General features: G+C 31.9%; 1 protein-coding gene across 1 annotated transcript; it reads left to right on the top strand.

Moving 5' to 3' along the window:
- Positions 1–6,621: 6,621 nt before the first annotated feature.
- On the top strand, positions 6,622–7,526 carry LOC113859602 (F-box/kelch-repeat protein At1g57790-like). The gene is made up of 2 exons (XM_027492331.1): positions 6,622–7,114; positions 7,465–7,526. The coding sequence occupies exons 1-2, from the start codon at positions 6,622–6,624 to the stop codon at positions 7,524–7,526; spliced, it is 555 nt and encodes a 184-aa protein (XP_027348132.1).
- The last annotated feature ends 8,041 nt before the right edge of the window (positions 7,527–15,567 follow it).

Raw genomic sequence — 15,567 nt, forward strand, 5'->3', positions numbered from 1 at the left:
AGATTGATGATGACCTTGTACATTTTTTGTTATTTTTTTGTTAATGTTAGATAATTAGTTAATAGGGTAAAAGTTTGTATGAACCCTAAACCCTAAACCCTAAATCCTTACACATACATATCACTAATACTTACCTCACACATATTTGGACTCTATACTAGAGCCTTGCGAACTTAAGAATAGAAGGTGCCTTAACAACCACTATTGAGGGGCTTTATGCCCACTTGGTAGTTTTTGAGCTACCACTTAGACTGTTACTAGTATATTGACTTATTTATATTGAGAAGACACATCCTTACTTGTGACTAAGTCATGAGCTAGGTCCTTATTATTTAATAGGGGCAATCTGGAAGCCATAAGAGACCATAGGAATCTAGATCTACCTATGAAACCATGCACCAACAAAAGGACATAGTGACCTCTAAAAATTAGAGTCTTGACCATAGAAATGTAGAAAAATTAAAATAAATAAAAATCAAATATATTTCCTTTACAAAATTAATATCATGTTCCTTCATTTGTTTAAAATCACATTCATAATAATTATTCAGCGTATAAATTTTGTACAAAAAACAATGATTCATGTATTCGCATATACAAAAAAAAAAAAAGATTCATGCATTCGCATATACAAAAAAATGATTTATGCATTCGCATATAAAAAAAAAGTGATTAATGCATTTGCATATACAATGATTTATGAATTCACATATACAAAGAAAAAAAATGATTCATGCATTCGCATATTAAAAAAAATTATTCACGCATTTGCATATCAAAAAATAATTATCCATAATTCCCTTATCAAGAAATAATTCATGCACTCTCTTACCAGGAAATGATCCATGCATCCACTTTTCAAATTCATGCATTCATTCATATTCATTTTTTCAAAAATAATCACAACATTTTAGAAGCATAATAAGTTGCATTTTTCTTATTTTTTTTCTCTTTTTAAAATTACATTTTGGAGTAAAAATATTTGAAGTTGTTCAATGTTATACTAGCAAATGAGAAATATCAAAATTGTTTTTGCTTATTATTGAGTTTGATTTAAACAATATCCATTAATAAACAATGGTCTTTTGATTGAAAGTATATGATGTTCTACACATTGCTAGTAGATAGACCTTATCTATTGAGGAGTGGATACTCCCTTAGAATGAAAGTCAACTACTTTTTGACTAAAGAGGAAGCGTATTTCTAGTGTTAGAATTTGGGGAACTTCTTTAAATAATAAATAAATAAGTCTTTTCACCACCAATTTTTTTCTTTTTCTAAAACATAAAATAAAACAACAAATCAATTTCAAGTCTTACATCCTTACATAGCACGTTCCTAATTGGACATTATGGATGAGTTAGAATACCACAACCAAGAAATGAAGAGTGGTATCAACCAATTGTAACATCTTACTATCAAAAATCCGTACAAGTTATATTTCATCACTTTAGTTTGGAATAAAATACTAATTTATCCTATAATAAACTTTAATGTAACACCCTACTTTCTAGATTCTAAAAATAAATAATACTTTATTGTACAACGAAAGAATAAATTAATTTTATTTAATTCCTGAAATATAAATATGCGAGAAAATTTTGACTTTTCTTCAAACGAACGTATTCGCAATATTTTTGCTATTTACACTATTCTATTCTCATATTAAATTATAAATATTTAAAAGAAATAAAGATCAAGTTACAGGGTAAATTGAGTAGTATATAAAAAAAGTATAATGATATTGCAACTTTCTTAAAAATGAATTCTTTCGTAATACTTTGCTAAAATATTAGGAAGACATTGTTCACCATTTAAAAATTTAACATAAAATAATAGGATTAATGAAATTAATTGATGAATATTATAAATATAATCTAAATTATTACTGACAATAAATTCTATCAAACCTTTTGAGGTTTAAGTTTATCATACATTATTTATATATCAGCAACTTAATTATAACTAAGATTTAATCAAAATTTTCATAATTCTAATACAATTTAAAGTCTACAGAGCAGGTTTCTCCTTGCAGCACCATTGAGAATATGATCCTAGAGCATACATCCCTTCAATTTAAATTCCTGAAAAATGGTTGTAAGGGTGAGTAATCTCGTTCTCAATAATCTTTTAGTTTAAAAGCCATTCAAATTAAAACAAAACACATAGATTCTAGTGCTAACATAGCAAATACTACTATTTTAAATACAAGATTAATAAATTTATTGCAGAAGCAATCATATTAACTATGCACCAACATAATATCAATCTAATCTTTTCACTAACATACGTTCCACAACTCAACAAATTATCCTATCACATCACCATTACATCAAACATTTATAATGTTTACATTATTTCATTCCTTCCATATTGAGCAGTATGTTATAATAAGTATATCACAACCATATTAATTAATACATTATAATACATGTATTACAATATCTGTATTATAATTACACTGATTAATTTGTTGTGATTCACCTATTATAAACATACATCTCACACATTCACATTCATTGCCTCTAGGATCCCTTGAGGTCTTACATACGTATAGATAATTGCTGGTTAGCCGCAACAATACAGATACAATGTGTGTCTCCCCAGCCACTTTTAGCAAAGATATAGTCAGGAGTCTCGTCAGGAGTTTCGTCAGGAGATAAGTGTGTGACCTGTGAATGTTTTTTCCTTCAACAAATCATTCTTCACTATCTTTCAATTAGCATTCACCATCCTCATTTTTTGAAGACTTTCCAAATCTTCTTCGGACTCTATATCTCTAGTGTATCTCTGTAACTATCTATACAAGTTCTCAGCATTTCTCATGATCCTTACTTTCTCAACATTTCATATTCCATACAATTCATCATCATTTCCTTTTTCACTTGATAATATAACCAACTTAAATTCAACATACATACTTATTCACATTAGCTCTTTATTCACAAATTCTGAGTAAATCCACATTTTCATAAGAACAAGAATTCATAAATTTCCACATTCATCAATTATCAAATATAAACTCATATTCATCACAAGACACCATTTAAGTATTGACAATTCATTCACCTATCTCACATTATTCACATCAATAAAGTGTGCCAAAGGTCGGTCACCATCGGTCTCAAATCAGTCGTGTAGTTAAACACATATTTAGCTAAACCACAGAGAAATTGTCGAAGATCACACTTTCTCGATCTTTTATAAAATCATCTATCCTAGAGTTCAACACTTTTTATCATCTATTATTCAAGATCATACTATAACAATAAGTATGCATATACATTAACATTTAGGTCATAAACTTTCTTAAAAACTTGTTTTACTTCTAATTTCTATTAAAAATCCTATCCATGTGTGTTTAAAAATAATTCATCATGCTTTCATGTTCTAAAGATTCCAGTCAATGAAGGCTTTACTATTTAGCACAAAAGTATTAAAATTTCTAAGCCAAGACATAGGATAAGAGTCAGAGTTCGGGATCTACTCCCTTTACCTGAAAATGAGCCTCTACTATTAAATCCTTCTAACTGTAACACGTCCAAAATGGAAAGTTTTGTTCAAAATATAGAGATAATCCTAAATATTACAAGATGAACAATCATTAAGAAAAAGAAAATCGAAGAAAAGAGATAAAACTAGAGATCTGAGCTTTGAGAAACTTACTTTGTTTCAAATGAAATAGATGTTTAAGCTTGGATCTAGAAGAAATTCAAAATTCGAGAGAGTTTTCCTTTGAGAGGGAAGGAGAGAGAACATAGAAAACGAGGAGAGAAAGTTCTTTGGTGATAAATGAATGTTTTTGGGGCTGAAGTTCCTTAAATAGCCTTCTAAACTCACACAATCTCGCTTGAGCGACCAGATTCTCGCTTAGGCGAGCTCTACCCAGACAACTAGACAATGAAACTATTCCTTTTTCTGCTATTCTCGCCTGAGCGAGATACAATCCAGAGACCTCTGTATTTTCTTATGACTTCTCGCCTAAGCGAGATTATTTCTCGCTTGGGTGAAAAGACAATTAGGTCAACCTTACCCTTTCTCACTTGAGCGAGAAAGCTCTAGAACGCCCTCCATAGAAAACTCCATCTCGCTTAAGCAAGAAGTCCTGCACAAAAAAATTTATTTTTCCTATATAAGGTTAACAAAATTGAGGGTGTTACATGCTCAGTCTCGCTTGAGTGAGATTCCCTACACCAAAATCCTTCCACAAATCCTCCATACTCACTTCTAAAGGTACTCTAATACTACTTCATACTAAACAAAACATAAATTACCAAAAAATAAAAAGAGGATGTTACACCAATCAAAGGAGAAATTAGCCAGGATTTTAGAGACACGACAATCTTTGAAGAAAGAGAGCATTAAAAGGTCCTTTTAGGTGCCTCTCAAATGTCTACACAGCTTCATTACTTCCATTCTTATCTTTGCACCATAATAGACATTTGTAAATAATTGTATATCTTATTGAGATTTTTTTTGAACATAGGATATCCTTTCAGTCTATACTCTTACAATAGTTGTTAGACAACAACTCACCTACCACACCCTACCCACCAAAAGACTTATCCTTAAACAATCACCTCAAAAACCACCCATCCTTCATTACCACTCCATTTCACCAAATGTCCTTTCCTTCAATGTCATCCTACCATTCTAAGACTCTCAATACACATGGAGACTTATCGATGGCCCATAGTATCAGAAAATTTCTCTTTCCATCCCATTACCACTAAGTTGTAAGAAATTTCAACATAAAGTTGCAAACAGTCTATTTTGAAAGCAATGATGAAGATTAATAAAAGTTGGCCAGATTGGATAATATAAAAGTTGCAATTGAAAGGTCTTCTTATGCAATCTATTTGACACTTTTTCAAAGAATTTGAGATGAGTCCCAAAATGGAATGTCTATACCCAAGAAAGAAATTTTTCTATGCTTGTTTGCCAAATACAAAATTCAACAATTGAGAAACCATCAATCTTCCTTTGATCTTTAATTCAAGTTCAAAATAAGTTTGCAATGATTCTAGTGCTTTACCGAAGGATTTACGATATTCTCTTTTTTGAAATTTTAACTAACATGTTTTCTTTTTGTATGAATGTTAAAATGCATTTTGAACTCTATTTCTTTACCCATTTTATTTCCAATTTTAGGTTCACTCTATAATTTTTATCATATGACATATTCCGACACCCTTCATTCATCATCCTATTTTCTAGTCCAAACAATGAAAATTTAAAAGTAACACACTAAAAGTGATAATACTAGTGTCATATCAAGTAACTTTGATCATCTCATTATTTAAGCGAATGAGAAAAGTTAATGTATTTGGAAATTTTCCCTGAGTTATGAATATGAGTGTAGTGAATAGTCATAGAGATTGGATTGCAAATACCAATTGGAGCAATTATTTTGGAAGAAAAATAGATATTTGAATTCATATCATCATGAAAGAACAATGAGTGTAATGGTATCATACTTTTGTACACACCATAGCTAAGGCAATTTTGTGTAGAATTGAAATAATTTTTCTTAAGGAAGACAAAATCTTAAATTCAATTTTGTGTTTGTTCAACCTAGCAGACAACTTTCTTTCTTTTTTTTTTCTTTTTTCCTCTTTTTTTGTGTTTTTATTTTTTTTTTTTAAAAAGAGATCTCCACCATCTATATCTGTGAGAAGTAAAGTCATGCTAGGAAATTCACGTGGTATAATGTATTCAACTTTTGATGTCCAAATGAGGTCTAATTCATAAGACCTCACATACAACTTTGTTAGTTTTAACTCAACAATAAAATAACAGTTATGGTGTTTGAACCATAACTGTGAATAACCAATTTTATCTTGGTTCCATCTAAATAAAGTTTTTTAAAAATAAAAAATAATAATAATAAATTATTAAATTAAATTAAATAAAAATTAGATAGGATTTTAAATTTTAGATCTATAAGAGGGAAGGATTTCAAATTTTAAATAGATAGATATTTTGGTTAGTGGAGAGAAAAACAATCAGAGGGTAGATTTTTAGGAGAAGTGGATGAGATGGTTCAGAAGAAAGTGATGGATGATCATCAGGAAATAAGGAGTCATAAGAAGTTAGAGTCATTTATCTAAATTAAAAAAAATAAATAAATGAGACTTAGGGTTTCAGAAAATGCCTATAAATAGGAAGTTTACATCATCATTAAAAAGAGTTTTTTTGATACGGTGAAACAAAACGAGAGAGGACAGAACCCTTTTGAAGAGCATAGAAAGAGAGAGAATTCAAGAGAAGAGCCTACAAAACAAAGAGAGAGAGGGAGGAAGAGAAGGAGATAAAAATGAAACCAAAGCTCTGAGAGTACTTGAAATTGAGAAAGAGGAGTGGGTCAAAGAGAAATCAACGTTCAACACCTTCAACGTTGCTTGGATTGTAAGGGTTTATTAAGTAGTTATATACTAACTTGAACCTTGTACAAGAGTGGATTTACTTAAAAAATAATAACAAGGTAAAAATTAAGTATTGAAAAAAAATCTTTGAAACTTACCTTAAGGCCCTATTGAATATAGAAACCCTATTCCACATGGTTTCTGAAGCCAAGACACGTGATTTGTAGAGGTTGATTCAATCAAAAGCAAAATAACAATGAAATCACAATGGTCAAATCTGCCTTATCACTTGCTGTCACGAATAGCTAGAGAGCTAGAACTAATTGAGTTCTTAAGCTTTCTTCGTGTTTGCAGTGATTGGCACATTACTTCTTCAAACATGTCACTGCAAGACAAATCTCATGAATTTGATCCTTGGTTTCTTAGTTACGGAAAGGGTTCTCAGTGTTCTCTCTTGAGCAACCGAGATAAAGTCTATAGTATCAACATTCTAGAACTTGAAGGAGCAACATGCCTCGCATCCTACGATGGATGGTTGCTTTTGTTTTGCCAAGGTTCAATGTTCTTCTTTTGTCCTTTTTCAAGAGCAAAATTAGAGCTTCCAAATTGTCCTTTCACAGAATTAATGAACCATGTTGTGGCGTTGTCATCTGCTCCCACTTCTCAAGATTGCAATGTTGCTGTGATTAATTGCAATCATAAGCGTGATTTGGAACAATTCATGCTTTGTAGGGGAGACAACAAATGGGGTAAGCACACATATTATAGCCATATACTTCAAACAATTAGAGCTGCTATATTTTATGAAGGAATTTTTTTCACTTTTTGGATGGTGTCAACAATAACAATGGTTATCCATGGAGAATAAGAGCATGATTGCTTAAAAATTCAGCAAAGTGAAAAATAACGAGGCATGAGAGTAAGCATACACGTCTCAACCCTATAATATCTCAAGACCATATCAAACTAGATTCAGATTTGATTTGTTCATGCATCATTGGTAAGTTTTTATTATATGTATGAAAGTATGTTTAATATCTTATTTCATAAAGCCTTTTTAGAATTAAAAAACTATGTTGATTTGTTATGTTCTCTGTAGGTATGGTTAATCTTGAACCATCATTGCCTATAAGTCTAATTCAAGTAAGGATGACTACTTAATTTGGATATAAAATTTCATACAAAAAGGCCTAGAAGGCAAAATAGAAGGCAATTGTAAGAATCTTTGGTGATTGGGATGAATCACATGCTACATTGCCAAGATAGTTAGAGTATATGCAATTTCATGTTGTTGGGTCTGTTTATAAGATTGAAACGAAGTCATTTGTTGTTGGGCATCAAGTGGACAACAGATTTAGAGTATTTGAACGATTGTTTTGGTGTTTTAATCAATGTAAGGAAGCTTTCAACTTTTGCAAACCTTTTATTCAGGTAAATGGAACATTTTTGTATGGTAAGTATCGTCACACATTGTTGATTGTAACAACACAAGATGAGAATAATTGTATCCTACCACTAGCATTTGTTATTGTTGAAGGAGAGACTCTATCAGCGTGGGAATAATTTTTGGTAATGATCCGTGCACACGTCAAAAGTGTCATTTCAAACTCATATATTGAATAGCAACCTCCTAATGCATTTCATGTTTATTGCATTCATCATAATGCAAGCAATTTCAATCATATATTCAAAAACATTGAATTGGAAAAACAATTGACAAAATTAGGTAATATGATTTAATGCCTTTTGTCTTCTTGTTACCTCATCTTTATTTTAATTATGACCAATGACATTATGTACACTGTAGCATATATACCTTCGAATGTTGTATTCAAAGATAAGTTGAGAAGATTTTCCAATGAATCACTAGAATTACAGAGGTGGATAGATAACATATCAAAGGAAAAATGAGCTTTGAGTAATGATGATAAAGGATGTTGTCATGGACACATGACCATAAATTTGTCTGAGGCTGTTAACAAGGTTTTGAAAGGGGCAAGAAACCTACCTATAACCACTTTGGTGAAATGCACCTATGGATAGATGGTTGAATATTTTGTGAAGTATGGAGAGGAAGCAATGAATGATCTCAACGCTGGAAAGAGGTTTTGTTCTAAATTGATGATAAAATTGCAGAAAAATCAAAAGGAAGCATATTCACATCAAGTAAATTGATATGATATAGAAAGAACAAGATTTGAGGTTGAAGAGGCCTTTAATCCTATCATGCAAAGGGGTGGTAACTAATGGACTATTGTATTGTGTAGAAGATATTGTGAATGTAGGAGATTTCAAGCATATTGATGAATCCATATTTTTACTGATATTTTAGCATAATTCTAACACAATTAATAAGAAAAATATATCAAGAAAGTAGAAAAACTCAGAAAAAAAAGAAGGAATTGAAGTTTGTTTACATATGTAGTTATTTTAACAATTGTAGAAATTTTGCTTAGAAATTAAGTTTTTAATCTTGTTTTTGAAGGAATAAATTGAGCAAGGATCATGGAAATGGAGGCTTGAAGACAAGGAAGAAGAAAGAAGCAAGTTTGGACTCCAAAAACACAAGACCAAGAAAGTGCAGACTGGGCGTGATCACTATTGTTAGTAAAAGTGATCACTCCATAGTTCAAAGAAGAAGAAAGCCTGGGCGTTATCACTTTTATCAATAAAAGTGAGCGTTCCAGAGAGGCAAATATCAGGAAAAGCTCTGCGTAACCATTATTATCAGCGAAAGTGAACGTTCCAGAGAGCCTTCAACCTGGCGAGTTGCGCGTAATCACTTTTATTCATAAGAGTGATCACGCGCAACCACTTGAGCTCTGCGTAGTCACTTTTATCAGCAAGAGTGATAGTTCCAGAGCTTTCAATATCAGGAAAGTTGCGCGTGGACACTTTTTCTCATAAAAGTGTTAACACGCAACCATAAACCTTCTGCGTGGCTACTATTTCTCATAAAAGTGATAACGCGTAAATCTAGGAAATTCTATAAATAACAGAAACATGTAGATTTTTCGGAGTTCAGTTTTATTTTTTCATTTTTCTGTTAGATCTCGTTGAGAGAGATTGAGAGAGAAGATTGGGGTCAAGTCTTGAAGCTTCCACAAAGAGGAATCGGATTAGAACTTCCGGCCATGACTTCTTGGAGTTTTTCTTCTTCTCCTTCTTCTTTCCCTTTCTCTTCTCCCATGTCTGAGTAGTTTTCTTGTAGTTAGGGGTTTATGGAACTCGAATTGATGTATTAATTTGACTCTTACTTTTGAATTTTGAGTTCTTGGATTAATTGAATTGTGAATTCTATTTTTCTTGCAATCTATGAATGGAAATTCATTTGATTCATCTTAGAGGAACAATTACCAATGGAAGTTGGATTTGCTTCTCCGATCTGAGTTTGCAATTAAAATTTGGGAATTTCTTAGGGATAAGGAGACCTAATTCTGCAATCTTAAGGTTCTAAGTCTTAATGCAACTTAGAATTGAACTTCACCTAAGGGATTAGGGTGGTTTAGTTGCTTGTTAGGGTCAATGAGTTAAGGAATTAACCTTTGGCTATTGATATGCGAAACTGATTGTCAATTAACCAAGTTCTTGAATGTTCAGAGGCTTAATTGAATTAATACTGATATTCTTGTGAAGTAAATTCCTAACTATTCTTCATTCCTATCTCATTTCATTACATACTCTGTTTTTCTGCAAGTTCTTTGCTTTAATTGCTTTGGTTTACTGCTGTTATATGTTACAAATCTCATTTCAAATTTGTATGGCTCAAATGGTTATAATTCGGTGAAGTGGTACTTGAAACCTAAATTCCCTGTGGAGACGATATTCTGATCTTAAATTTACTCATCACTTGCTGCAATCCTAGTGCACTTGCTAGTGTTAGATTGCGAACAACAAGTTTTTGGCACCGTTGCTGGGGAATTTTGAATTTCAATATCATTAGTAGCAGAAAAGTAGCTAGATTGAGCATTTATTTTTGTTGTTGTTCTGCTTTCAAGTTTTTCAGCATAATTTCTCTGCATCTTGTGTAGATTTCTGCATAAGTTCTGCTGTCTTTTGCATAAAGTTTTTGCATTCTCTGCATAATCTCGTTTTTCATGTTTCTGCATAATTGTAAACTTCATTCTGCATAATTTCTATGTTTTCTGCATTCATAAATTTCTGATTCTGATAGAATTAACACTGTATTTTCTGCATAATTTTGTTTTTCATTCTTCTGCATAATTTTAATTTTTGTTCTGCATAAATTTCTGTGTTTTCTACATATTCTGTTTTGTAGCTTTTCTGTTTTCTTTTGCATTTTTCTGCATAATCTTGTTTTTTTATTTTTCTGCATAAATTTCTATATTTGTTGCATGTTATGTTTTGTACTTTTCTGCATAATTTCATATTTCATTTTCCTAGTTATAAATTTGATTAGACTTTTGTTTTCTTTCTTATTGTATGCAAGGAAAAACCAGAAAAATAAGTTGCTCTATTGTTTGATGGCAACCATCATGTATCAGAATTTTTATCAAAGCCAAGTTGCAAGAACAGAAGCTTATGAACCAGATACTCTTAATGCTTTGATTAATAATTTTCAAGCTAGAGTTGCCCAAACTAACCCATTGGTGTGTGATTTTTACAGTGAAAATGATTTGAATGAAATATATGATGTGGTTGCACCAGAATTTCAAGAAGAAATCAATTTTGGAGGAAATTTTCAAAGATCTGAATATACCTTTCCTCATGAATATCAATATCAAAATAACATAAGTCAGCCATATTATGATTGGAATCAACAAATGTCAGCAACAACAACACCTTTCTCAAGTCCTCATTCTTCACAGCCTTACTTTCAAGTGTCATATTCTCAACCTCAAAGAGGACAACAGCCTTCAAAGAATCTTCCAAATAGAATAAATGAACTTGAAGAAACTTTGCTTCAATTCATAGAATTTACTCAATCAAGTTTCAAGAATCAAGAGGCATCTGTGAAGAAGATGGAGATGCAAATAGGACAAATTTCAGAACAATTGATGAATAGGAATTATGAGGAATTTCCTAGCAACACCATTATGAATCCAATAGAGCAATACCAAGCTGATTTCACAAGGAGTGAGGTAGAAATTTCAAGTTCAAAGGCTGCTGAAAAAGAGAAAGCATTAGATGAATCTGAAGGAAACAAGATTCAAGATAAGCAACAAGAGGATTTCAGGGAAGAGCAGTTAAAAATTTTAAAGAAAGAAGAACCAAAGGACAGCAACAAGACACAACTGGAAAAAACTAAAAAACGGTTGTTTGAAGATGTAGATAAGCCAATGGATGAAGCTAAACACAAAAAGCTTCAATTTCTTCAAGGAGTGCAGAATTTCAAGCAGGAAAAACAGAAGAATGATTCTGTTATAAGAGAAGTCTTTGCTGTAATGACTTATGAAGATAATGAAAAGGTGGGAAAAAAACTTAATGACTATACCAAACTGCTGGAAGTCCCTCCACTTTTATTTCTCTTAAGTTCTAAATTAAATGAAGAGCTACAAGTTGGTGAGAAAAAGGGGAAACGGTTAAAGATAGAGCAAGAGCCGTTATCATCAAAATAATCTCTTAGAACCAAAGATCAATAAGCGTCAAGCTAGTGACGTTAAAGAAGCGCTTTGTGAGAGGCAACTCACATTTCTAACTCATTTTAAGTTTTTTTGTATTGTTTTAGGAGTTTGTATTTCATATTCTGCAGTTTCTGAAATTTGTAATTCTACATATTCATTTTTTTAATTCCCTACAAGTTCTGCTGCATCTGATTTTCTGAAGTGAATCTGATAGTTGATTAGAGATTTGATGTGGTGAATGTGTATTTGAAGGTTTAAAATTCTGCATAATCTGAAACTTCTGCAATTTGATTATGCTGCATATCTCTGCTGAAGTGAATTTGGTACTTGATTTGAGGTTCAATGTTTAGAATGTGTATCTACAAAATTAGAAATCTGTATAATCATGTTTTGCAATTTTATCTAAGTTCAGCAATATTTTTGAAAAATTGGATGATACTTGGATGATTCCTCTGCGTTAACCTGATATGTTTTGAGAGTACCTACTCTGAACTTATATATGAGGATTTAACATGAATTGATTGTGAATGTTAAGTTTGTGCAGTTATGTGTAGGTAGTTATATGTTGATTTATCTTGACAATAGACTGCATGTTATATAGAAGAATTGAATTCTGTTTGATTGAATTTTCTTCAGTACAGAAATCTATACTATCACAGCTGATATTACAATATTAAATTGTCCAATTGCTCCTTCATTTGCAGAAACTGAAAAAATGGTTAGAACTTCACTGAATACACTAGTTGGACCTTCTAAGAAGAAGCAAGTTGGAGCTTCCACCACTCCAAGAAGAAGATCTAGCAGAAATCTTCAAGCTGGAGCAGCTAGGAGAAATCCAGCAGCAAAGAGGGCCAGAACTGATGGTGTCTCAAGCTCTTCACCAATTGAAATTTTTGACCCATGTCAGACAAGATCCCCTGCACCTTCACCTTCTCCACCACCTCAGAGGAGGAAGATGCAGCAGAAGACTAGTTTAGGAATTTATTTTTCTGTCATTAGGAGTTTTGTAAATTGATATAGTTAAGTTTCAAACTTTTTGGGTTGTAATTACAATTTGGTACAATTTGGGTTAATTTTCGCATATCTGTTCTGCATTTATGTTAGCTTTCTTATTAATTACCTTTCACTTACTAATGGATGGAATTTTGGTGTTTTGTGCAGAGAATGTCACACACACAACACTCACACACATTGGATGGTGACACTTGCACAAGCTGCCATGAAAGGGAGGTTTTATTCTCTACCTCTTGTTCATGTGTTAGCTTCACATTACACTGAAATTATTTCTAGAAAACACCAAAATATTAGAATAAGATATTAAATTGCTGGTTGTGAATCAAATGAAGCTAATTGATAATTCTGTAAATTCGGTTTGAAATTGTTCTTTTTAAGTTGTTTTTCCCATTCTCAAAATGAAATCACACTTGTATTTTCAAAACGAGGCAGTCTTGCCACTAGGTGCATATAATTCTGAAAAGTGAATTGTGAGTTCATTGATTAGCATGTCACTTACAAATCCCTAGTGAGACTTGAGCTGCATCCTTCTTTTTATGTGTGATTGATCATATTTTGCTGCATTCTCTAGAACTTGTCTTGTTTCTTGGTTGAATATGCAATTTACAGTTTTCACATATATGATGGAGGCCATGTTTGATTATACCTAGTCAGCCTAAATGCCTTCCTTTATGATTGAATGTCTTAGTTCACCCTTTTGAGCTTAATATCCCTTTTCTTTAAATTACCTCATTATAAGCCTTACTGAAAAACCAATTTTTACCATTCAATTAATAAGAGGCATAATGAGTTTAATCAAGAATGAGTTTTAAAACTAAGTTTGGGGTGGCATCCAGATTTTAATTGCTTGAGGATAAGCAATGTTCTAAGTTTGAGGTGGGAAATAGCATGCTATCTAAGTTTGAGTTCAACAAGCCAGAAAGAAAGAACAAAAGTGCTGCAGCAAAATGAAAAATTTATGAAGCAAAGCTGTGAAAAGAACAAAAATGTGAGTTCAAAAGAAAAGAAGTGCAGCAAAGTGCTGCAGAAAAAGAAAAAGAATATCAACAAAAAGAAGATAGCGATTGAAAGCAAGAAAAGAAGAAAAGAGATGAAAATTCTGCTGCAAGAAAAAATTTGTTTGCTGCATAAGTGAGAGAATTAAGGAGGAATAATGCAGATTCAGGCTAGTTTTAAAACAAATCACTCAAAATGCCTCTGATCTTTTGAAATTGCATGTATTGTTTTAATTTTCTTTAATACCTACCTTAACCTTAGCCTTGTTATAACCTGAAAAAGTCCTCTAGATGTGTGATTACATGTATTAGGCAGAGGAGATTGAGAATATGGACAAGCATATGGTAGAGTGCAGTGAAATTGATGATTTAGAGTGAAAACAGCACCTAAACATTGTTGAGTGATGAGAGAAACACTTCCAAGTGAGCTGTGATCATGTTAATTAATTGTACTCACATGAATTTTGATGAAATATATAAACTTAGATAGCAATTCTTACTCAATGATGATTATGCAGTAGGAATATCATGATGAGTATTTGGATGAACAACTTGATTGAAAATTTTTCAGAAAACACAGAATTGGAAATTGGAAAATCTGAGAAAAGCAGTTTGCTAATTGAATTTGAAAATGGAGGAACTTACCCTTGGTTTAATTTGATTTGCTTGAGGACAAGCAAAAATTCAAGTTTAGGGTAGTGATGAATCCATATTTTTACTGATATTTTAGCATAATTCTAACACAATTAATAAGAAAAATATATCAAGAAAGTAGAAAAACTCAGAAAAAAAAAGAAGGAATTGAAGTTTGTTTACATATATAGTTATTTTAGCAATTGTAGAAATTTTGCTTAGAAATTAAGTTTTTAATTTTTTTTTTTTGAAGGAATAAATTGAGCAAGGATCATGGAAATGGAGGCTTGAAGACAAGGAAGAAGAAAGAAGCAAGTTTGGACTCCAAAAACACAAGACCAAGAAAGTGCAGACTGGGCGTGATCACTATTGTTAGTAAAAGTGATCACTCCATAGTTCAAAGAAGAAGAAAGCCTGGGCGTTATCACTTTTATCAATAAAAGTGAGCGTTCCAGAGAGGCAAATATCAGGAAAAGCTCTGCGTAACCACTATTATCAGCGAAAGTGAACGTTCCAGAGAGCCTTCAACCTGGCGAGTTGCGCGTAATCACTTTTATTCATAAGAGTGATCACGCGCAACCACTTGAGCTCTGTGTAGTCACTTTTATCAGCAAGAGTGATAGTTCCAGAGCTTTCAATATCAGGAAAGTTGCGCGTGGACACTTTTTCTCATAAAAGTGTTAACACGCAACTGATGAATCCATATTTTTACTGATATTTTAGCATAATTCTAGCTCATTTAATAAGGAAAATATATGAAGAAAGCAGAAAAACTCAGAAAAAGAGAATGAAAGTTTTATTTCAATTTGTAGTTATTTTTGCATTTGTAGAATTTATGCTTAGTTCTTAAGGAATTTATCTTGTTTTTGAAGGAATAATCTGAGCAAAAGTCATGGAAATGGATTATCAATGGAAAGGAAGAGAAAGAATGGTTGGACTCCAAAATACAAGAATTATGGGTTGCAGCCTGGGCAT

Source organism: Abrus precatorius, unplaced genomic scaffold (assembly GCF_003935025.1).
Source record: "Abrus precatorius isolate BTA unplaced genomic scaffold, Abrus_2018 Scaffold2, whole genome shotgun sequence".
NCBI classification, from domain to species: Eukaryota; Viridiplantae; Streptophyta; class Magnoliopsida; order Fabales; family Fabaceae; genus Abrus; species Abrus precatorius.

Excerpts from the sequence above, each read along its gene's own strand:
- LOC113859602 (XM_027492331.1), top strand. The coding sequence starts at position 6,622 with ATGAAATCACAATGGTCAAATCTGCCTTATCACTTGCTGTCACGAATA. Across the intron at positions 7,115-7,464 it reads TAGGGGAGACAACAAATGGG|GTATGGTTAATCTTGAACCA; the intron begins GTAAGCACACAT and ends TGTTCTCTGTAG.